The following is a 24,166-nucleotide window of genomic DNA, read 5'->3' on the forward strand; positions in this document are numbered from 1 at the left end:
AGGAGAGGAGGGAGAAGGGGAGATGTATGGAGAGGGTAACATAGAAATTTACAATACCATATGTAAAATAGATAGCCAATGGGAATTTGCTGTATGACTCAGGGAACTCAAATAGGGGTTGAAGGGTGGGATGGGGCTGAAGGGTGGGATGGGGAGAGAGATGGGAGGGAGGTCCAGGAGGGAGGGGACATGTGTGTATCTATGGCTGATTCTTGTTGATGTATGACAGAAAACCACAAAATTCTATAAAGCAATTATCCTTCAATTAAAAAACTTTTAAAAATGCATGCTAAATATTAAACAGTAAAAAAAAAAAAAAAAGAGTGGGGCTACTTTGAATACATTATTTGGAACTAAAACACAGATTCATCAAGTCCCCAGGCCCTGTGCAATTTCAATTAGCTATCTGCCAGGAGCAACAGACAGCATAATATAGCTGTACCAAGAAAATGCTATCTGCCTCTGTGACCAAAAATCACTCTAGTATCGATATGTATGATTCCTCAAAGCTCTCTTGATTCTGCTGATATTATAGCCAAGGTTAATCACACTTCTCTGAATGTCTTCAACTGCAGAGGCTATAGCACCCATGCAGCACTGTACAAGATTCCCCAAAACCACTGTGCTGATGGTGCCTGGCACAGTTAACCACACCAAGATATTCATGAACAAATGTCCTAGATTGGCAGAAACTACTGAATCCTTGCCAGTTCTTGTGGTAAACTAAGCATCCAGGTTTTCCAATTATACATTTTTTTTCTTTATTGATTAAGGAAGTATATAACATGAGGATCATTATTTCCCAAGAAGAAATTTGCAGCATCTCTCACTACCAAAAAATAAAAATACCCCTGAGATGATGTCAGAAGGATAAACAGAAGTAAATACTAATAACACTGTGGGCTTCCCAGTTGGCTCAATGATAAAGAATTTGCCTACCAGGGAAGGAGCCACAGGAGACATAGGTTTGATCCCTGGGTTGGGAAGATCCTCTGGAGGAGGAAATGGCAACCCACTCCAGTATTCTTGCCTGGGAAATCCCATGGACAGAAGAACTTGGTGAGCTACAGTTCATGGGGTTGCAAAGACCTGGACATGGCTGAGTCACTGAGCACACACAAGTAACATTATGGACGTTCAAAGATTGACATATGAGATTATGATATGAGATTATGAGATATGATATGAGGTGGTAAAAGCATCCTTGCCCCTGCATTTAGTCCCTTAGGCCATGTGACTAAACAGTAAGCTTTTTGTGATCACCTCTTCCTTTGAGATGATCCTATATACTGTCCCATGCACCTTTAGCATCAATTCCAGCTTGACCAGGTAAGTGATGGGTCATCACTGGTTCTGACTCCTGCTTATCTTAACCTGCAATCACCACACAAGCAAGTTAGAACAGCATAGCAGGACCCAGACATCATCTGTGCCAGAGTTATTAGTAGTGCACAAGAAAATCCAGCCTAGTTAAAGAAGGGAAGTATTAATTACAGGGCTTTAGAAAGTTCACAGTCTTTGGAAGGGTCTGAGAAGCAAGCTCTAGACTAAGCTTCCAGGAACAACATCCAGAATCGTATATCACAAAGCTGGTCTGGTAAAGGACATGCTGCTTCTGGCTGTCATCACCACTGACCCCAGAACACGCTGTGTTTGCTTGGGATTGCACCAGCAAGATGGATGTCCATTCTATATCTGTCTCTTCACTTAACTGTATTACTCTTTACCTTTCATTTCAGTAATTGGAATATTACGTGCCTCAGAATAATTTCCTTTGTATTTATCCATCTTAGGAGTTTGCTGAGTTTCTTGAAAATACAGATTGAGATCATTCATCAAATTTGGTAAGCTCATATGTCACTTCTTCAATATTGCCTGTATCTCATTCTCCGTCTCCTATTTCTAGGGCTTTAACTACATGTACATTAAATCTTTTTACTATCTTTCATATTTCTCTTATGCTTTCTTCTCTATTCTGCTTTTTATTATTTTTATCTTCATATATTTTAGTTTGAAGATCTATTGCTCTATCTCCAGGTTCATTAATTCTGTCTTCTGATATGTCTAGTCTGCTCTTAAGGCTCATTCAATGAGTTCTTAACTTAAGATATTATATTTTGCATTTCTAAAATGCTCATTTGATTCATTTTTATATATTTTAATTCTATACTGAAGTATTCCATATTTTTATCCATTTTCATCTTTTCTTATATTTTCTTTAACACATTAATCATAATTGTTATAGTTCTTACCTTTTAACTACAATATCTAGATCATTTCTGAGAGTGTTTTATTCCTTTATTATCTGTCCGTCACTTTTTCCTGTTTCTTTGAATGTTTGGTAATTTTTATTTTGGGCTGAATGTTGTGAAGGATCTGTTGTAGAGGCTCTAAGTTATATTATTTTTCTCTAAAGAGTGTTGAGTCTTTAGTCTGAAAGGTAGTTAACTTGTCACAAAAATCTCCTGGATTGTGTTGATGCTTTATTTTTACCTTTTTAAGGGTAAGTTTGTTTCAGTTTTGTCCACAATCCTTAAGTGTAATTCATACCCTTAAGGCATGACCTTTCTGGAGTTTCACCTGAATGCCTAGAGTGCTCACCAAGATTTTTTCACATGAGCTCAGCTAGGATTCCAATATCTACACCTCCCCAAAACTGTGTGACCTCTGAAATCTCTGTTCTCAGCCTTCTAATAGTTGTTCTCTTTTGGCCTCTTGGCATCTCATTCTCTGCATTCAGAGCTCACAAGTTGGCAAAGAACTCATGAGATTTTTTTTGTAGGCATTTTGGAGGCTTTTATCTGCCGTTCCTTTATCTCTGGTACTCTGTCCCCCAAATCTCAGGTGCCTTTGCAACCCAAACTCCAATATCTGCTTTCTTCACCTATTGAGATTATAATTTACTGCATAGTTTATTTTTCTTTCTTCCTTGTATTAAAACATGATGTCAGAGGAATTTCATTGCAGTCCAGTGGTTAGGACTCCACACTTTCACTGCCAAGGGCCCAGGTTCAACCCCTGGTGGGGGAAACAAGATCCTACAAGCCACAAGGTACAGCCAAAAAAAGAAAACAAAACAAACCGAAAAACCATGACGAACCCATGAAGTCAGGAAGAAACCTAAGGTGAACACAGGGCTCATCTTTAAAGTTTTTCTTATTTTAGGGATCTTATTCAGGCACTGGCTGTCCAATGCCTATAAACACTTCTAAAATAATACCTTGTTCATTTTTTATTGTAGTTTATCATGGTATCTGTTATTCATTATCAATGTTCAATTCAAAAACTATATTATAGTACCATACACCATGCAATTTGTAAAACCTAAGTCTGTTCTCCAACAGCAAAGGAGGCTAAAATCTGTGGAGAAGGGAGATTATGGGAGGAGCCGATGCCATGACAAATATGGAAAAGGTATTTCAGATATTATTTATTCAAAAAAGTATCTTCTATCTCATTATTATCTGATTTCCCTTACTACTATAGTTTCTTGGTTAAGTCATTCATTAGATAGATAGAGATGGGAGGAAGAGCACACAAAGAAGATGAACTAAGTACCTGGTAACATGGTCCATGCCTGAAATACACCTCAGTTTTATAGACTATCAGATTTTCTTTGTAAAACCATATGTGACTTCACAGCATATTCAGTGTTGACAATTAAGTCTTGTATTTCACTTCTTAATGACCTTGAACATCCACGTACTTGTTTCTACAGAAGATTCCCTCATAAATAAATAAGGTAGAAAGAACGTAGTTAAAACAGTACTATATCAAGAGGTATAGTGGTGCTAGTGGTAAAGAACCTGCCTGCCAGTGCAGGAGACATAAGAGACGTGGGTTCAGTCCCTGGGTTGGAAAGACCCCCTGGAGGAGGGCACGACAACCCATTCCAGTATTCTTGCCTGGAGAATCCAGAGGACAGAGGACCCTGGTGGACTACAGTTGATAGGGTTGCAAAGAGTCAGACATGACTGAAGTAACTTAGCACACACACGTTAAGAAGAGAAAAATGCCTAAGGCTTATTATATACTTCAACAAGAGTCACTCAGCACCAAGCACGTTCTGATCACTGAGAAATTTGTTGCGAGGGTGGTATTAGAGGAGTAGAGGAGTTATAGGAGGTATATGCTATACCAAGATAAATAAGATGGGGCTCCTGCCTGCAGTTGTACAGGGGACATAGATTTTTCCAGTGTGGCAGAATCACTGGCAAGTTATGATTATCTAATAAGGGGCTAGGGATAACCAAGAATGGACTGAACCTAGCCAGTGACCCAAGAAAGTCTTCCTGTAGCAGACATTTGAACTAAATCTTGAAGATGAGTGAGACTTAACCAGACAAAGGAAGGTGAGAGCAGCATTCCTGACAAGCCAACAGTGGTGGGAGCAAGGACACAAGGTCAGGGAACAAAATGCTGTACAATGCTGTGTCAACTAGAGATGGAGAAAGGACTACAGGGGTTTGGCATGTTTAAACTGTTAAATATGAGGTGGAGTATCAAGAAAGGAGACTAAGAAGGGAGCCGGGGTCCATGTTACTGAGGACTTAGAAAGCCATGCTACGAAGTTTAGCCATATTGCAAGTAAAGGGGTGCTACTGAGGAGCTGTCATCAAGGGATGGACTAATGCAAATAACCAGAACGCTTTTTAGATACAGCACCCTACCTGTAGATTAAGGGAAAACTTACAGAAATGTTTTTGTGGGATGTGAAGCATAGCCATTAGAAGGCTGCTGTAATAGTTCAGGAACAGTGGCCAAGGCCCCCTGATAGAAAGGAAAGGCTATATAGTTAATACAGAAAATTTTCCAAATTTGGTAAGTCGCTATGAGGGTGAGGAAAAAGAGGAAGCTAAAATAAGTTTCAAGAAAGAAGTGCAAATTTATTATGGGAAAACAAAGATTTCTATTTTGGACACTGAGTTCAAGGTATCCGTAGACTTCTAAGTTGGTATAACTAGTATGTAGCTGGATAAATGAGGTTCAAAAGAGAGCTGTTCAGAGATGAGAAAAAACGATTTGAAAGTAATTAGCATATAAAGTAGGGAAAATAACAAGAGGGATTGAGAGCCAATGAAGTAGAGAGAGAAGAACAAAGAGCAAGGACAGAATCCTGGAAGAAACCAAGGTTACAGGAGGGGCAGAGTGACAAATACACAGGCTGGCTGAGAATCACTTTAAGACATGACGAAACTAATGATATTTTGGAAGCTGACAGAGTGAAAAATGTCCAGAGTGAGTAGTCAAGAGTGAGAAAAGAGGCAGAGGGGTCGACTAGGATGAGGATGGAAGAGTGTTAATTTTATTAAGTAATACAGAGGTCACTCATCATCTTGGAGAGAGGATAGGAATTTGATGGCGTGGAGACATCACAAGTCTTGAAGAAAAAAATAATCTAGATTATTCTTTCAAAAGTTTGATTTCAAATGAAAGGGTAGAGAATAGGGACTGCCCAGGACCTAGAGGATGACAGAGAGGAATACCCCACAGAGTAAAAATAAAGGAAAGGGGGTAAACAGTAGAACCAAGTGGTTATATGGGTCAGAATCCCAACCATCAGAGGAAAGGACTGGACATGAACGTGTAGAAGATCTCACACTGTGCATCAGAGGGGAGAGCAGGGGACTAGCAGACACAGGGCAGGGGAGATAGGAACTGAGGATTAATCTTACACCTCCATGACTTCATTTTATTGATAAAGCAGGAAGTGGTTTGTCTTCTGGGAGTGTGATGGGGAGGGTGTATGGTGTTAGTCACTCAGTTATGTCCGACTCTTTGTGATCTCACGGACTATAGCCCACCAGCTCCTCTGTTCACAGAATTCTCCAGGCAAGAATACTGGAGTGGGTAGCCATTCCCTTCTCCAGGGGATCTTTCTGACCCAGGGATTGAATCCCCGCTTCCTGCATTGCAGGCAGATTCTTTACCATCTGATCTACCAGTGAAGCCCAAGAGTCTTTAAAGGACCTGTCTGTGGCTTACTTAATGTTGGCACTAGTGGTAAAGAACCCACTGCCAATGGAGGAGACAGAAGAGACACAGGTTTGGTCCCTGGATAGGAAGACCCCCAGGAGGAGGGCATGGCAACCCACTCCAGTACTCTTGCCTGGAGAATCCCCATGGACAGAAGAGCCTGGCAGGTTACAATCCATCGCGTCAAAAGAGATGGACATGACTGAAGTGACTTAGCACACACACACAATGCTTTGAAACAGGGATGAGAGGACTAGGAAGAGCTGGTGAACCAAGGATAAGACTGAGCATTCTCATGTGGACATTTCATTCAGAGTCTGGATCAAATGACTTTTTTCTTAGCAGTACTTGGCCACCCAGCATGGAGACAGAGAAAGTCAACTGCGAGACAGATCTGGGAAAGAGGCCCCCCAGCCATTCCACAGACAGTCGAAGATGTTAAGGAATCAAATACGCAGCTAACAGAGTGGTCCAGGCTAGTGCTGGGAGGGTCTGGGGCTAGCAGTCTGAGAAAATTTAGGGGACCAAACAGAAGGTTTTGTGGGAGCAAGAGAATGAGAACTCTGTTTTCCCGCTTTCCTCTCACCCATCTTGTGAGAGGCCTGAAAGTCCCCTACTTGCTACAGCAGCTGCTGCTGATAGAAAACCAAAGCAGAGAGAGAACACATTATTTCAAAATTCCTTTAGCTCTTTCCTTAAAGACACAAATCATCTAAATCACTCCCCAAAAGCCCTTTTAAATTCCAAGACTAAGAACAAAATTACGGTTAAATATTTAACCAGTGTTTATTATAGCTAGCATGTTGGTTTTAGAAAGATCAAATTTATGATACGACAAAGTAATATTTTTCACATTCTGTAAGTCTATTTTATAGCACATTGGGGCCCACAGTATAATAAATATCTTCTATTATTTTATAAGATACTTATATGCAAAGCTGTGTAGGGCAGAGATAATATTGAATTTCAAGTCAAATGAGCTGGCATGAACCTTAAGTCAGGTCACTTTGTCTTTCAGGACGTCAGCTTTTGGACTTGTAAAATGAAGACTGAGAATAAATCTCCAAGTTTCTTTCCAGGTTTTAAAAAAACTATGAGATGAAAGAGGAGAGTGAAAAAGCTGGCTTAAAACTCAGCATTCAAAAAACTAAGATCATGGCTTCTGGTCCCATCACTTCATGGCAAATAGACGGGGAAACAATGAAAACAGTGAGAGACTTTCTTTTCTTGGGCTCCAAAATCACTGCAGATGGTGACTGCAGCCATGAAATTAAAAGACCCTTGCTCCTTGGAAGAAAAGCTATGACAAACCTAAACAGCATATGAAAAAGCAGAGACATTCCTTTGCTGACAAAGGTCTGTCTAGTCTAGGCTATGGTTTTTCCAGTAGTCATGTATGGTTGTAAGAGCTGGACCATAAAGAAGGCAGAGCACCAAAGAATCGATGCTTTTGAACTTGGTGTTGGAGAAGACCCTTGAGAGTCCCTTGGACTGCAAGGAGATCAAACCAGTCAATCCTAAAGGAAATCAGTCCTCACTATTCATTGGAAGGACTGATGCTGAAGTTGAAGCTCCAATACTTTGGCCACCTGATGCAAAGAACTGACTCACTGGGAAAAACCCTGATGCTGGCAAAGATTGAAGGCAGGAGAAGAAGGCGACAACAGAGGATGAAACGGTTGGATGGCATCACCAACTTGACGGACATGAGTTTGAACAAGCTCCGGGAGTTGGCGATGGATAGGGAAGCCTGGCATGCCGCAGTTCATGGAGTTACAAAGAGTCAGAAATGACTGAGTGACTGAACTGATGAGATTAATTTAATATTTTTAATTACTACAGAATTAATAGAGTTACCACTTTTCTTTTATGATATATTTTTGTTATGAACTATAATTTGCTGAGCCTCAGTTCTTGATCAGGAACACAGACTCCAACAATAACACTGTCTGTATGAAAAATAGAATCCATTTTACCAGTTTACTTTATGCTCCAATTTTTCCATTCTCTGCCCACATTTACTCTTTGGAGGCTGCATCTCCAAAAGTTCGGAGATATTTGTTCACCATATTGTGACCATGTGTTACTGAAGAGACCCATATTATATTGCCTTCGCAGAACCCAGCCCATGATTTCATGGCTGAGTGCTCTACAGCACTCATATGCAAAGCTGTGTAGGGCAGTTGTACACCTTAACTTGGATTTCTCATTGAGGGTAATATCAGAAAGTGCCTATATAGCATCTATTCAAATGTCTGAGATGTTGAGGGCACTCCACAGAGTACGCTTGATACACTGAGCAGCGTGATGTGTGGGAAATAATCAAAACACAGCATTATTTCTGTCCCCTATTCAGATATTTCTCCTACCACTAGACGAAACCTAGGCAGAAACCATAGCCCACTCTTGGATTACAGAGGGTCCCACGATCACTTTAAGTCACAAAATATAGTCTTGATTCAAAATTAAATTATCTAGTTCTAAGAGATTAAGCAACTCTTCCCTCTTTATTCAGAAGATAACATTTCCTTTTACTCCCTACATGCTTAGACCATCAGAGCCCAGGAGCAGGAAACAAAAGGAGAGGAGAGATAAAGGGGAAAGGCAGTTTTCTCATGGACTGGTTATGGACTGAGGCTGTCTGGTAAACTCAGTAGGTACTTAATGCTGCTGACTCTTCCCTTCCTATCAGTTTTGTTGCCTGGGCTGTTCCTGGAAAATTTCCCCATACACAATTTCCTTTAGTTACTTCTTTTCCACCTTCAGGTTCCCATTTACTGCTCTTCCAATTCACTGTTTTGGGTGGAGCCTAAACCTCTGGCAGGAGCCTTGTTGGGCAGAAAGAATCTCAGACTTTTGAAAATGACCCCAATGCCACTAGCCAATGATTTCTTAAATACAGCATGTAAAAGACTGATAAACTGCATTGCATTAGGACCTTCCAGAAATCAGAAAAGAATGGCACTCCGACTTTAACCACAAGAAAAGGCTGGATAGCCTACAACATAAAAATTTTTCTTGAATCTAACAGAAAGAAGACATCATAGGACAATAAACTAGCCTGATATTTAAAGAAAGGTAGAGGCCTCCAACAAGATAGGCAATTCTAGAGCTACTTACCTAAGGCAGAGCCCCTGGGAAAGACAAGGCCATTTTAGAAGGGATAAAAAGATGGCAGGTAAAATTTTGTGATGATTCCATAGTTTCATTTTAACAATTTGCTGCCGTGGCAGAGTCTGAGCTTCTGCCATATGGAAGCTACAGATGCAAGGGGAATTTACACCCCCCACAAGCTTTTCTTTACACATCTACTAGAATGTTCCTAAGAAAGATCCCGGTCAGGGAAAGCAGCAGAGGAAGACTCCTGTGGTCATACAAACCAGCCAGAGAGGAACAAAGCCCTAATGAACAAAAGGCACTGAGGGTGGCGAGGGAGGCGGAGCTGCAAACCCTCAGGGCGCAAGTGTAGACCCTTTGAGGCCAGGGAAAGGGGACAAAGAAATCCTTCTCTCCTGAGGAAGAAACAGGAAGCTTTCTCCCTCACAAGAACCAGCAAGACCTGAGGTGAACTTGAAGTTCATCTGCCCTGGGGAGGAGGGCAGAGTCACTGAATAGGTTCTGGCCACAATATCCAGGAACGTAGGTCCTGCCGGATACTGAGGCTGAACCAAGAAAGCGGAAATCCTCTTCCCCAAGCAGGCTAGCAAATGACAGTAAGAATCTGCAACTTGGGAAGATGCGAGAGTGGCAAGACACTCTCTTGGGCTCAGACTCACAAGGAAAGCCTGAAGCCTACTTCCACCATAAGCAAAGTGACACTAATTGCCAAAAACTGAAGACAACTGGTGAGTGGACAAACTGTAATAAACCCATATCAAGGAATATTACAGCAATAAAAAGGACCGAACTGTTGGCATTTATACTATCATGGCTAGATCTCAAAGGCATTATGCTCAGTGAATAAAGACAGACTCAAAAGAGTACATGTCATACTATCTGGTTATAGTTATATGACATTCTAGAATAGGCAGAACAATAGAGACAGAGATCAACAGTTGCCAAAGGCTGAAGGTGGGTGCGGTGTCGACTTCAAAGAGGCATGAAGGACTGTTGAAAGTGATAAAACAGTTCTATATCCTGACTGTGGGGGTGGTTACATGTCCAGCATTTGTCGAAACTCACAGAGCTATACACTAAAAAGGGTGATTTTGTGTAATAGTCATTCAGTTGTATCCAACTCTGCAACCCTATAGACTGTAGTGTGCCAGGCTCCTCTGTTCATGGGAATTCTCCAGGCAAGAATACTAGAATGGGTTGCCATTTCCTTCTTGACATAGGGATCAAATCCAGGTCTCCCACATTGTGGGCAGATTCTTTACTGTCTGAGGCCCCAGGGAAGTCCCCCAAAAGGATGATTTTAACCACATATAACTTACATCTCAAAGATATTTAAAATTAAAAGAAAAAATTTCATTGCAATTAAATTGTTCATCAAAAAACAACATTAACAGTGTGAAGAGACAAGTTACAGATTGGGAGGAAAAAATGGAATTTGCCTACAGAACATATAAAGAACATACAAATGAGTAAGAAAAAGAGCAGACAATGGAATAGAAAAATGGGCAAAGGACCTAAGTGGCTGTTTCACAAAAGAGGATATTCAAATTGCCAATATGCATAAGAAAAGCTGCTCGACATCTTTATTCTAAATGCAAATGAAAATCATAATGATGTACCACTACACATTCATCAGATTAGCTGAAGTTAAAGATTTGGCAATACCAATGTTGGCAAGAAAGTGGATTAACTGAAACTGGTTGTAAATTTGTATAACCACTTTGGAAAACTATTTGGAAGTATTTAACATGAGCCTTATGATTCAGCAATTCCACTCTGAGGTAATTATTCAAGAGTTACAAGGGCCTATGACCACCATAAGTCAAGATCAAGGATGTTCATAGCACCATTATCATAACATGAAAAGCTGGAAGCAAATCAAATGTCCACCAACAGGAGAAAATATAAATAAACTGTGGTATATGTATGTGCACAAAATATTACCCAGATGATTATTACATGCAGCAAGGATGGAACTCACAGATATGATACATGAAAGAAGTATCAAAGAGTAACTGTATGATTTGACTCATATGAAATTCACCAATAAGCAAAACAATCTTGAATGATTAGATGAATTCGGAATAGTAGTCATGGATGAGGCTAGTATATATTGGGGGGACTTCTCTGTAGCTCAGATGGAAAAGAATCTGCCTTCAATGCAAGAGAAACTGGTTTGATTCCTGGGTCAGGAAGATCCCTGGAGAAGGGATAGGCTACCCACTCCAGTATTCTTAGGCTTCCTTTGTGGCTCAGATTGAAGAATCGGCCTGCAATGTGGGAGACCTGGGTTCAATCCATGGGGTTCAGAAGATCCCCTGGAGAAGGGCACGGTAATCCACTCCAGTGTTCTTGCCTGGAGAAACCCCATGGACGGAGGAGTCTGGAGGGCTACAGTCTACAGGGTCACAAAGAGCCGGACACGACTGAGTGACTAAGCACAGTCTATATTGAGAAGAGGGGTGAGGGAGCATTCTGAGCCCTTCTGTATCTTGATCTCAGTGGTATTTCTATGGGCAGCATACATTTGTAGAACTTTATTCAATAGTACACTTATATTCTGTGGACTCCACTCCATGTATTTTTACCTCTATGTGATACAAAACCAGAAAATATCCCCTTCAGCACATCCTGAATGTGTGCAAAATGAGTATAAACAGACTAGGCGTATATAAGGATTTGGCAAGACCCCTGACCATCCTTCCTCTCTTGTTTTTTTTATAGTCACTGAGTATTTCTTATCAGCCACAGATGGAGATGAAACGTGCATTAGCTCTGTAGGACATGGTAGATTGGGCTTTGTGTGTGTGTGCGTTTGTCAGTCATGTCCAACTTTTTGTGACTCCATGAGCTATAGCCCACAAGGTTCCTCTGTCCATGGGGTTTCCCAGGCAAGAATACTGGAGTGGGTAGCTATTCTATTCTCCAGGGCATCTTCCGGACCCAGGGATCAAACCTGGGTCTTCCAAATTGCAGGCAGATTCTTTACCATCTGAGCCACCTTGGAAGCTTCATGTAAATTCTATTGCTTTTAGGTCCTAAGTTTATGCAATGTCAAAATAAATATCTTTTTGTTTAAAAAACTGCAGAGGAGAAATTTTTCCTCTAATAGAGACATTTATTTATTTGGTTTTTAATTTATTTATTTATGGCTGTGCTGGGTCTTTGTTGCTGTGCGGGCTCTTCTCTGGTTGTGGGAGCAAGGACTACTCTCTCGTTGCCACGCATGGGCTTCTCACTGTGGGGGCTTCTCTTATGATGAAGCATGGCTCCAGGTGAAGGGCTTCAGTAGTTGCAGCACACAGACCCATTAGTTGTGCCGCCAGGGCCCTAGAAAGTGCAGACGCCCCTAGCTGTACAGGGTCAGTGGCTGTGGTACATGAGCTTAGTCGCTCTGAGGCATGTGGAATCTTCCTGCACCAGGGACTGAATTCATGTCCCCTGAATTGGCAGGCAGATTCTCAGCCACTGGATCACCAGGGAAGTCCAAGACATTTGTTTTTATATGCTATTAATTGCTATAATGTAACATCTACCAGCTTATTTTTTCTTTCAAGAGAATAAAAGTTTACAACATCCTCCTACTATGTCATTTATCAATAAGTTAAGATCTGTGCACTTTACTGTGTGTATGCTGTACCTCAATACAATTGTGTGTGTGTGTGTTTGTGTGTCGCATGTATCTTTATTTCTCAAGTACAAACAAGCAGTTGGCATTATACTGCAGTTACAGAAGTAAGTTTCAGAGAACTGCCTAAGGTCACTAACTCCTGGTTCAACAGTTTCATGGTTAATAGTATTTTCAGCAATTCTGTGAGGTCCGAACAGTCCCCTGCCTAGGGACTTCAACAGCGAAGGATTAGTCAACTCCTCCTCCTGTCTCAGCTCCTCCAGTCTGATTGGGTCAGGCCATTCTACTCTTTAAGTATAAGGGGAATGGGCACATCACAGCTCCCAGGCATCCTGCAAAGTAGGCAGGTCACCTTAGGGACAGCTTTACCCACACAAAAATTCATCTCACATTAGCTGTGAGGATTCAGTGTCACCCCCAATCATAATTTTCCTTACTTAGAAGTTTAAAACATGATACAATTTATGTTTGACGGCCCTTCCAACACTCCTAGGGAGGCCAAATCCACCTGGGGCCTCTGGGACTCATGCACCCGTGATCCATTTGAGGAGTGCGATTACTCCCAACATAGCAGCCACTCTTGTTTGCAGTTCTGCCATTAAGGCAGTTTCTCTGTACTTCCAGATTCTGTGCTGTCTGTACTTCCCTGCGAAGGCAATGGCACCCCACTCCAGTACTTTTGCCTGGAAAATCCCGTGGACGGAGGAGCCTGGTGGGCTGCAGTCCATGGGGTCGCTAGAGTCGGACACGACTGAGCGACTTCACTTTCACTTTTCACTTTCATGCATTGGAGAAGGAAATGGCAGCCCACTCCAGTGTTCTTGCCTGGAGAATCCCAGGGACAGGGAAGCCTGGTGGGCTGCCGTCTCTGGGGTCACACAGAGTCAGACACAACTGAAGCGACTTAGCAGCAGCAGCAGCAGCAGTACTTCCCTGCGAGCCTCAGACACCAGTCCCCAAGACTCCACTACAAGGGTTACCCACTCAACTCTCCAAGCCATCCTGGAGGTTCCTCGCTGGGTCTGGGCAGGAGGAAAACCCAATCTGCTCCCCATCTCACTTTGTTGAGAGCTCACACAGCCCGTCAAGCTCTCCCCAACGTATCTGTTCACAAATCCTCCCTCCTCTTCGTAACTGGATCCTTTTTTTAAAAAAACTCTTTAAAGAGAATGAGAGGTTCCTGAGTCTGAACAAGTATCAGACATTTACTCTATAATTACACTGCATTTTCATCCCGTACCCCATGCTGATGTATAGCATTCGTAGTTGGTATTGGATATTCACAATCAAAACTTCAATACTTACCTCCTGTTCGACTTCAGGTTGAACTGTATGAAACTGTTGATTGTTTATAATGTTTTGACTTAAAGGAATTGCAATTTCATATAGTTCAAGCTAACAATTTTATTCAAAATAGGCTTTTTAGAGAAATTTTAGGTTGGAATTGAACAAACAGGAAAAGTGAATTCTGAAATGAATACTCAGGCAAATACTGAAGCATCATCTGCAAAGCGTCTCACCTTGGCTTTCAGATCCGCACACACTTCCTGTTGCTTTTTCCTGTCCTTAGCCAACATGCTTTCCATTTCATGAGTTGCACAGGCTTCAGCCAGTGTCAGCACAGCCTTCTGTATAAAGTCTCGCCGATTCTTATTCCAACTCAATATCAGGATTCTTCGCTGCTCCTTAGCAAAGCGATATTGATTACAATATTTCTCATGTTCGACCTGAAAAGAAAACAGATGATAAATGCTTATTATGAAACTGAGCTTATGTGTTATGTCATTGCTAGAAAAGTGAATAAAATGAATTAAAATCAATGATTTTGAAAAGTGAAGACCAAATATCTTAATAGTAAATACAACAATCAGGATCAGGTACCAGTCCCAGATTTCTGGGTCCATGGCTAATTGGTGACTGAGGACCAGTCATTTATTCTTTTTAAGTTCTCATACAGGATGGAGTCAGGCCAGGTGGTCCTAGAACAACTTCTACTTCTATATGGTAATGAATCTATGAGCAGAAAACATGATTTCCCCTGCATATAATTTTAAAAATACTCTATCTAAATCAGTTTTGTTATATTAATAACAACTTCAGGTGCTTTGGTTAGACATGTGCTAATAAACATTAAAAATTGCGATAATAATTCTAAAAACTCAGTTTGCCATTGATTAGGGAAACAATCAGATATTAGAACATCTAAACTTAAAATAATTATAGCACTGACAGTAGCTCTTCCCATCCTATGCTCTTGAAGGGCATGACATTCTTACACGGATATCAATAGTTCCTACTGCCAGTGAATACCAACCCTGGGAGGTCTGAGTCTTAAGAGAAAGAAGAGGAAGAGAGATAGCCTTAAGAGTTTGAAAAACCTCTGTAGGTGATTCTGAAATACTCCTTATAAAAAGGTGTGTGTGTGTCTATGAGAGCTCAGTTGCTCAGTCATGTCCAACTCTTTGTGACCCCATGGGCTGTAGCCTGCCAGGCTCCCCCATCCATGGGACTTACAGCAAGAATACTGGAGTGGCTAGCTATTCCCTTATCCAGGGGTTCTTCCTGAACGAGGGATTGAACCCATGTGTCTTGCATATCCTGCACTGGCAGGCAGATTCTTTACCACTAGTGCCACCTGGGAGGCCCCTATATAAAGGTATGTCACCTGAAATTAAGAGTTGACGACCTAAATAATTCTTCATTTTACTAGTATAGACCACATCTCTGAATTTAATATATTATAACCTCTAAGTGATGTGAGAAAAGAACCTAGCAAAAAAGATAAGGTGGCACCTACTTAAAAAAATTATAATTTAGGTATGGTTAATTAAAAGTTGGCTTAAAGCTCAACATTCAGAAGACGAAGATCATGGCATCTGGTCCCATCACTTCATGGGAAATAGATGGGGAAACAGTGGAAACAGTGTCAGACTTTATTTTTCTGGGCTCCAAAATCACTGCAGATGGTGACTGCAGCCATGAAATTAAAAGACACTTACTCCTTGGAAGGAAAGTTATGACCAACCTAGATAGCATATTCAAAAGCAGAGACATTACTTTGCCAACAAAGGTCCATCTAGTCAAGGCTATGGTTTTTCCTGTGGTCATGTATGGATGTGAGAGTTGGACTGTGAAGAAGGCTGAGCACCGAAGAATTGATGCTTTTGAACTGTGGTGTTGGAGAAGACTCTTGAGAGTCCCTTGGACTGCAAGGAGATCCAACCAGTCCATTCTGAAGGAGATCAGCCCTGGGATTTCTTTAGAAGGAATGATGCTAAAGCTGAAACTCCAGTATTTTGGCCACCTCATGAGAAGAGTTGACTCATTGGAAAAGACTCTGATGCTGGGAGGGATTGGGGGCAAGAGGAGAAGGGGACGACAGAGGATGAGATGGCTGGATGGCATCACTGACTCAATGGACGTGAGTCTGGGTGAACTCCAGGAGTTGGTGATGGACAGGGAGGCCTGGTGTGCTGTGATTCATGGGGTTGCAAAGAGTCGGACATGACTGAGCGACTGATCTGATCTGATCTGATCTGATGGTTAATTAAGTAAACAGTGGTATGATCACTCACCTAGAGCCAGATATCCTGGAATGTGAAGTCAAGTGGGCCTTAGGAAGCATCACTACAAACAAAGCTAGTAGAGGTGATGGAATTCCAGTTGAGCTATTTCAAATCTTAAAAGATGATGCTGTGAAAGCGCTGCATTCAATATGCCGCAAATTTGGAAAACTCAGCAGTGGCCACAGGACTGGAAAAGGTCAGTATTCATTCCAATCCCAAAGAAAGGCAATGCCAAAGAATGCTCAAACTACCACACAACTGCACTCAACTTGCACGCTAGTAAAGTAATGCTCAAAACTCTCCAAGCCAGGCTTCAACAGTATATGTGAACCATGAACTTCCAGATGTTCAAGCTGGATGTACAAAGGGCAGAGGAACCAGCGATCAAATTGCCAACAACCACTGGATCATTGAAAAAACAAGAGAGTTCCAGAAAAACATCTAGTTCTGCTTTATTGACTACACCAAAGCCTTTGACTGCGTGGATCACAATAAACTGTGGAAAATTCTTCAAGAGATGGGAGTATCAGACCACCTGAACTGCCTCTTAAGAAATCTGTATGCAGGTCAGGAAGCAACAGTTAGAACCGGACATGGAACAACAGACTGGTTCAAAATAGGGAAATGAGTACATGAAGGCTGTATATTGTCACCCTGCTTATTTAACTTATATGCAGAGTACATCATGAGAAACACTGGGCTGGAAGAAGCACAAGCTGGAATCAAGACTGCCAGGAGAAATATCTATAACCTCATATATGCAGATGACACCACCCTTATGGCAGAAAGTGAAGAAGAACTAAAGAGCCTCTTGATGAAAGTGAAAGAGGAGAGTGAAAAAGCTGGCTTAAAGCTCAACATGCAGAAAACTAAGATCATTGCATCTGGTCCCAACACTTCATGGCAAATAGATGGGGAAACAGTGGAAACAGTGAGAAACTTTACTTTTGGGGGCTCAGAACTACTGCAGATAGTGACTGCAGCCATGAAATTGAAAGATGCTTGCTCCTAGGAAGAAAAGCTATGACCAACCTAGACAGCATATTAAAAAGCAGAGACATTACTTTGACAACAAAGGTCCATCTAGTCAAAGCTATGGTTTTTCCAGTAGTCATGGATGGATGTGAGAGTTGGACTATAAAGAAAGCGGAGCACCAATGAATTGATGCCTTTGAACTGTGGTATTGGAGAAGACTCTTGAGAGTCCGTTGGACTGCAAGAAGATCCAACTAGTCCTTCCTAAAGGAGATCAGTTCTGGGTGTTCATTGGAAGGACTGATGCTGAAGCTGAAACTCCAATACTTTGGCCACCTGATGCGAAGAGCTGACTCATTGGAAAAGACCCTGATGCTGGGAAAGACTGAAGGCAGGAGGAGAAGGGGACGACAGAGGATGAGATGGTTGGATGGCATCACCGACTCAATGGACATGAGTTTGAGTTGGTGATGGACAGGGAGGCCTGTCCTGCTGCAGTCCATGGGGTCACAAAGAGTTGGACATGACTGAGCGACTGAACTGAACTAAGTACATAATGAAATAGGCTATGGCTTCACTTAAATCAAATATCAGCTACTAAAATCCATTCTATAAATTCTTAGCTTTAGTCCTCAAAGCCAAGACTATGCTTAAAACTTGTCAAACACTAAGAAAGGATGTACACATCATACAGAAATGCATACTAATTATCCCAATGTAAGAAGTAAATGCAAAAATCTTTATCGTATTAACAGTAGGCAAAGACAAAAATCTACACACAGTTCAAAATGACAGCTGGTCACAGATACAAATGGAATCAATAAGGAATAAAATGAAAGCTCCAACTTAATAAATTAGGACTTGTATAAAATCTAGAATGAATGATTAATATTATATAACATATTTTTTGCATAACAAGAATTTGCAATAAAATAAAGGTCAGAAGGAAAACAAATAACTGAATGGGGATTAATGGGATAGGAGAGGTTGGTCATAACTAGTTGTGTGGCCTTTGCTTCAGTTTCTTCACCTGAAAAGTAAGGATGATTACAGTACTTCTCTCATCCACTATTATGTGCACTACATGACTGACATAAAATAAATTCTATACACGTTAGTATTGTTTTTTTAATTTATTTATTGTTTTATTGAAGAATAATTACTTCACAGAATTTTTGTTTTCTGTCAAAGCACAACGTGAATCAGCCATAGGTATACATATATTCTCTCCCTGTTGAAACTCCCTCCCATCCTCCTCCCTCAAGTATTGTTACTTGATTTAAAACAATTACAAAAGTACAGAGTATGTAATACTATTTTATGGCATGGCCTATAATATTTAAAAGGTAGGAGTCCATACATGTTTGTTTACATATATGTTTTAAAGTGAATTACTGTGAAATTCATTGGTGACATGGTAACTTCTGTTTCCTTGTCTCTGTGGTCTTGTCCAGTAAAGAATTTAACCAGTAACTTCCCAGGCCTGTCTCAGGGAAACTTCAGACAAGACTCTGATTTATGAATTTGGGGCATTTATGTTCAGACCCATCTAGGGGATCAAGTGGAGTTGTGGTGGGGATGGTGTAGGTAGACACAAGCTCCTAAGGCAAGTTTTGGCTTCCCCATGACTAGAAGGATTGAGATGTGGCAGGCTGTGTGAATGGAAGGGCAAAACCCATTTTCTGGCAAGACTCAAGGAATGGCAGAATCTCTGAGATGGGCAGATGAATTTGCAGACACCTGGAAGTCAAACACAAGCAGAGCAACCCAGAGGACCATGGTGAAGCTCTCTGGGGTAAGCCACAGAATAAATGTTGCCAGAGGGGTCTCCCATCTTTTTATGCAACATGTTGTTGTTCAGTTGCTAAGTCATATCCGACTCTGTGACCCCATGAACTGCATGCAGCACACCAGGCTTCCCTGTCCTTCACCATCTCCCTGAGCTTGCTCAAACTCATGTCCATTGAGTCAGCGATGCCATCCAACCATCTCATCCTCTGTTGTCCCTTTTCCTACTGCCCTCAATCTTTCCCAGCATCAGGGTCTTCCAATGAGTTGGCTCTTTGCATCAGGTGGCCAAACCATTGGAGCTTCAGTTGCAGCATCAGTCCTTCCAATGAATACTCATAGTTGATTTCCTATGGATTGATCCTTTCCTATGGTTTGATCCTTTACTATCCAAGGAACTCTCAAGAATCTTCTCCATAACCACAATTCAAAAGCATCAATTTCTTTGGCACTCAGCCTACTATATGGTCCAAACCTCACATCCATACATGACTACTGGAAAAACAATAGCTTTAACTAGATGGGATTTTGTCAGCAAAGTGATGTTTCTGCTTTTTAATACATTGTCTAGGTTTGTCATAGCTTTCCTTTGAAGGAGCAAGCGTCTTTTAATTCTGTGGCTGCAGTCATCATCCACAGTGATTTTAGAGACCAAGAAAATAAAATATGTCACTGTTTCCATTTTTTCCCATCTATTTGCCATGAAGTGATGGCACTGGATGCCATGATCTTAGTTTTTTTTGAATGTTGAGTTTTAAGTCGGCTTTTTTACTTTCCTGTTTCACTCTCATCAAGAGGCTCTTTAGTTCCTCTTCAATTTCTGCCATTAAGATAGTATCATCTGCATATTTGAGGTTGTTGCTATTTCTTCTAGCAATCTTGATTCAATCCAGTCCAGCATTTCACATGATGTACTCTGCATAGAAGTTAGATAAGCAGAGTGACAATATACAGCCTTGAGGTACTCCTTTCCCAATTCTGAACTAGTCTGTTGTTTCATGTCCAGTTCTAACTGTTGCTTTTTGACCAGCATACAAGTTTCTCAGGAGGGAGGTAAGGTGGTCTGGTATTTCCATTTCTTTGAGAATTTTCCACAGTTTGTTGTGATCCACAGTCAAAGGCTTTAGCATAGTTATGCACCATGCTGTCTTGTAAAACAACAGACTTCATACCTATAACCCTATTATTATATAACCCTATATATAACCCTTCATATAACCCTTCATATAACCCTATTATTTTCTAGAGTTTAGGAAAAAATAATTTTAGAGCACCATTTAAAGTGTATATATAGATACACACACACATATATACATATATATACCTGCTGCTCTGTGACAACCTAGAGGAGTGGTTTGGGGTGGGAGGTGAGTAGGAAGATCAAGAGGGAGGGAACATATGTGTATACCCATAGCTGATTCATGTTGATGTATTGCAAAAACCAATATAACATTGTAAAGCAATTATCCTTCAATTAAAAATAACTTTTTAAAATACGTATGTGTGTGTGTGTGTGTGTGTGTGTGTGTGTGTCTATGGTGGTGGTTTAGTTGTTAAGTCATCTCCAATTAATGCGACCCTATGGACTGTAGCCTGCCAGGCTCCTCTGTCCATGGGATTTCCCAGGCAAGAATACTGGAGTGGTTTGCCATTTCCTTCTGTAGGGGATCTTCCTGACCCAGGAATCAAACTCAGATTTCCCACATGGCAGACTGGTCTCCTGCATTGCAGGGGATTCTGTTATTGCTGAGCCACCAGGGAAGATGTGTGTGTGTGTGTGTGTGTGTGTGTGTGTGTGAGAGAGAGAGAGAGAGTGTGTGTGCGTGTGTGTGTGTGTGTGCATGCGTATAGTTCAGTAATTATTGACCACCAAAACAATTTAGCTTGGCAGTATATAAGGACTGAAGCTAAGTCACTTCAGTCGTGCCGACTCTGTGCGACACCATAGACAGCAGCCCAACAGGCTCCCCGGTCCCTGGGATTCTCCAGGCAAGAACACTGGAGTGGGTTGCCATTTCCTTCTCTAATATAAGGTCGAGCACTCACCAAATCATGCCTCGATTTGTGTGGAAGACATCTTTGTAACATGTCCAGATACAAAGTCCTTCTGCCACAGAGATCCCCAGGATACTGATCCAAAACAGCCTGGTAAATCCAGTGGTCTTCATCACTTAATTGGAAGTTTCTGGAAGCAACAAAAATATCACATGATATTATGATTATTGAGCAGTCAAAGGAGATTGAGGGACCTCAAACTGTTTAAGCTGTTAGAAAACAACGATTACATAAAATGAAGTCTGGAAAAAAATACATTAGCCAAATAAAATGTCTGCTCTATAAAAGGCTCTAAATTCTAACACATTGGGTTCTTTCATTATTTCATGTTGCCATGAGTTCCAGGCTTAATCTGAACAAGTTTGACAATGAGACATCATATTTTTAAGATATTCTATCTTTCTTATAACAATATTTTAAAAAGCATGACAATGAATGAAATAAACAAACATTGGAAAATAAATTATTAAGCATATAGATTAAAAAGGAATTTTGCTAATTCAACAAAATTTCTATTTCTAGACTGGAGGAAAATACAAATGTAGACAAATGAACAATTACATAAAGGAAACTAAGGCCTGAGGAAGGGACATATTATGGTTTGATATTAAAAGTAAGTTTAAAATTCTCTTTTACTTTATCCCCTCAACTTCCTGCATTGTGGCGCTAAGACTAAATGTTGGTAGTAAAAAGATACCCAATGGCATTAGATTTCAAAGTGATAAAGAAATCATTTTCATAGGATCCCTACAAGTCACCTTCCCAATAACAAGGCCACTATGCTCCAAAATACTTTTAATTCAGAATTTTCCTAGGCTTTGTGTTCTACAGGAAGTATTAGCAAAGCCCTATGCAGAGTGAAAAGGCTACAGGATCAGCTTGAGCTGTAGACTGAATTAATGTCTGTTTATTATTTAGTTTATTTGCATGTCATTATTCTTATTTAATACTTTGGAATAATCAAATACAGATGCAATCAGAGTGAATATTATTAGCAACAAATATTTCTTTGATCTAAAATGAAGACTTACTATTGTTTATTTCTACCATGTCAATGTCTTCTACTTTAAAGCAATTTAAAGCATTTTTATAATATGTCCTCTATGCCCTTGTAAACTATTTGGAGATTTAAAACAATAAAAACTCTTTAAATCATTGATATTAATTGACATTTTACCATCCTCATTCAAGTTACTCAGTTTCTTAAGGTATTTTGTTATTGGGATAAGTAGTAAGAAAGAAACAAAATTATTTTTCAAAGAAGATACCTTCTCTAACAGCTCTGTAATAGGAAGAAAAAGTGGGTTGGAAATATTCCATTAGGAAGAAACAAAGTCTGCTGTTCTTCTGTATGACATAACAATCTATAGCAGATAAAGAATTCAAGATTTCACTCATTAAACAAATTAAGTGTTGGGTTCTCTCTGAATCGGTTATGCATATATAGACAACAATAAGGCATCCATAAATAAAGAATCTCAAATAGGAGTATTAAGCCTGGTAAAAAGCTTGCCTGGGTGTTTTTGGCATTTAAAACACCCTTGAGCTTCCATGATAGCTCAGTTGGTAAATAATCAGACTGCAGTGCAGGAGACCTCGGTTCTATTTCTGGGTAGGGAAGATCTGCTGGAGAAGGGATGGGCTACCCACTCCAATATTCTTGGGCTTCCCTTGCGGCTCAGCTGGTAAAGAATCCACGTGCAATGCAGGAGACCTGGGTTTGATCCCTGGGTTGGGAAGATCCCCTGGAGAAGGGAAATGTTACCCACTCCAGTATTCTGGCCTAGAGAATTCCATGGACTATATAGTCCATGGGGTCACAAAGAGTTGGACATGACTGGGCTGACTTTTACTTTCAAGTCTTCATGGACAGTATCTCAGGTCCTCTCTCAAGGAACTCATTTCGTTCATGATCCACGTAAATGCATTTAACAGCAGATGTAGCCACAGAAAGGGATTCCCACGTGGCACAATGGTAGGGAATCCACTTGCCAGTGCAGGAGACACAAGAGATGTAGCTTTGATCCATGGGTTATGAAGCTCCCCTGGAGTAGCAAATGTCAACCCACTACAGTACTCTTGCCTGGAAAATTCCACAGACAGAGGAGCCTGGCAGGCTACAGTCCATGGGGTCGCAAAGAGTTGGACACAACTGAGCACACACACATGTAGCCACAGAAATTCTCTATTTCTATTTGGCAAGCAACCAGAAAAGGGAATAGATCCACAGTCCATTCTTCATTTATGCTTTTAAATTGTTTTTGTAATCAAAAGAACTTGAATACAGTTTGAATTTCCATCTATATTTGATTACAAATGTGGATGTGCAGGGATGTATGTGCTGGGGAGGAGGAAGAAACAGAACCTAGGTCTAGTAAGTTCTGTTTTTGTTTTGTTTTGTTTTATTTACTTATTTGTGCCAGGTCTTACTTGTGGCACACGGGATCTCCAGTCCTTGTTGCAGCATGTTGGATCTTTAATTGTGTGTGGTATCTAGTTCCTTGACCAGAGATAGAACCTGGGCCCCCTGCATTGGGAACCTGGAGTCTTAGCCACTGGAGCACCAGGGAAGTCCCAGTTCTCTTTTAAATTGTTATTTATCTACATAAAGACTGCTGATGAAGCTAGGCGCAGTCACCTTGATGAACTAGAATTCCCATCATCAAGATGCTGATAATTCACAGGTGTAAATTTCACCTCTGGAGAACTGTCCTGGGCCAAATGGGAATAATCTCACCCAGGAGGCTACCCTCCCACCCACCTTTGAGAGCCAACCCCAAGCAATGATTGGCTGACATGCGGCACAGAAGACCAGTCCACTTGCTTCAAGATGAGACCAACTCTGTGATGCTATTTGTGCTCTGGAGTTTCACTATATGCGCAAACGGTAACCTGTTTCCACTGAGATATTCCGCACAGACATCTTCCCCTCCTTCATCCTGCTTCCCTTACCATCCTTTCCTGAGAGCTTTGCCCAAAAAACCACTCGTTCTTACAATCCCTGTCTCAGAACTGCTTCTACAGAACCTGACCTAAGATAATGTACGAGCAATCTTAC

At 40.9% G+C, this 24,166-nt stretch overlaps 1 protein-coding gene and 1 non-coding gene across 2 annotated transcripts in view; both read right to left on the minus strand.

Annotated features, from left to right (window-relative positions):
• The window catches only part of CCDC148 (coiled-coil domain containing 148), a 303,432-nt gene that overhangs the window by 152,521 nt on the left and 126,745 nt on the right, over positions 1 to 24,166 (minus strand). The window contains exons 10-11 of the mRNA XM_070357356.1: positions 21,100 to 21,238; positions 14,245 to 14,451 (exon numbers count right to left, since the gene is read on the minus strand). Of these exons, the coding sequence (XP_070213457.1) occupies positions 14,245 to 14,451; positions 21,100 to 21,238 (346 nt within the window). The remainder of the gene's footprint in view (positions 1 to 14,244; positions 14,452 to 21,099; positions 21,239 to 24,166) is intronic.
• Positions 13,031 to 13,178, minus strand: LOC138985045 (U12 minor spliceosomal RNA). The gene has a single exon (XR_011462281.1). It is a non-coding gene; the product is annotated as a U12 minor spliceosomal RNA (small nuclear RNA).

The sequence above is a fragment of the Bos mutus genome, chromosome 2, assembly GCF_027580195.1.
Source record: "Bos mutus isolate GX-2022 chromosome 2, NWIPB_WYAK_1.1, whole genome shotgun sequence".
Classification (NCBI taxonomy): domain Eukaryota; kingdom Metazoa; phylum Chordata; class Mammalia; order Artiodactyla; family Bovidae; genus Bos; species Bos mutus.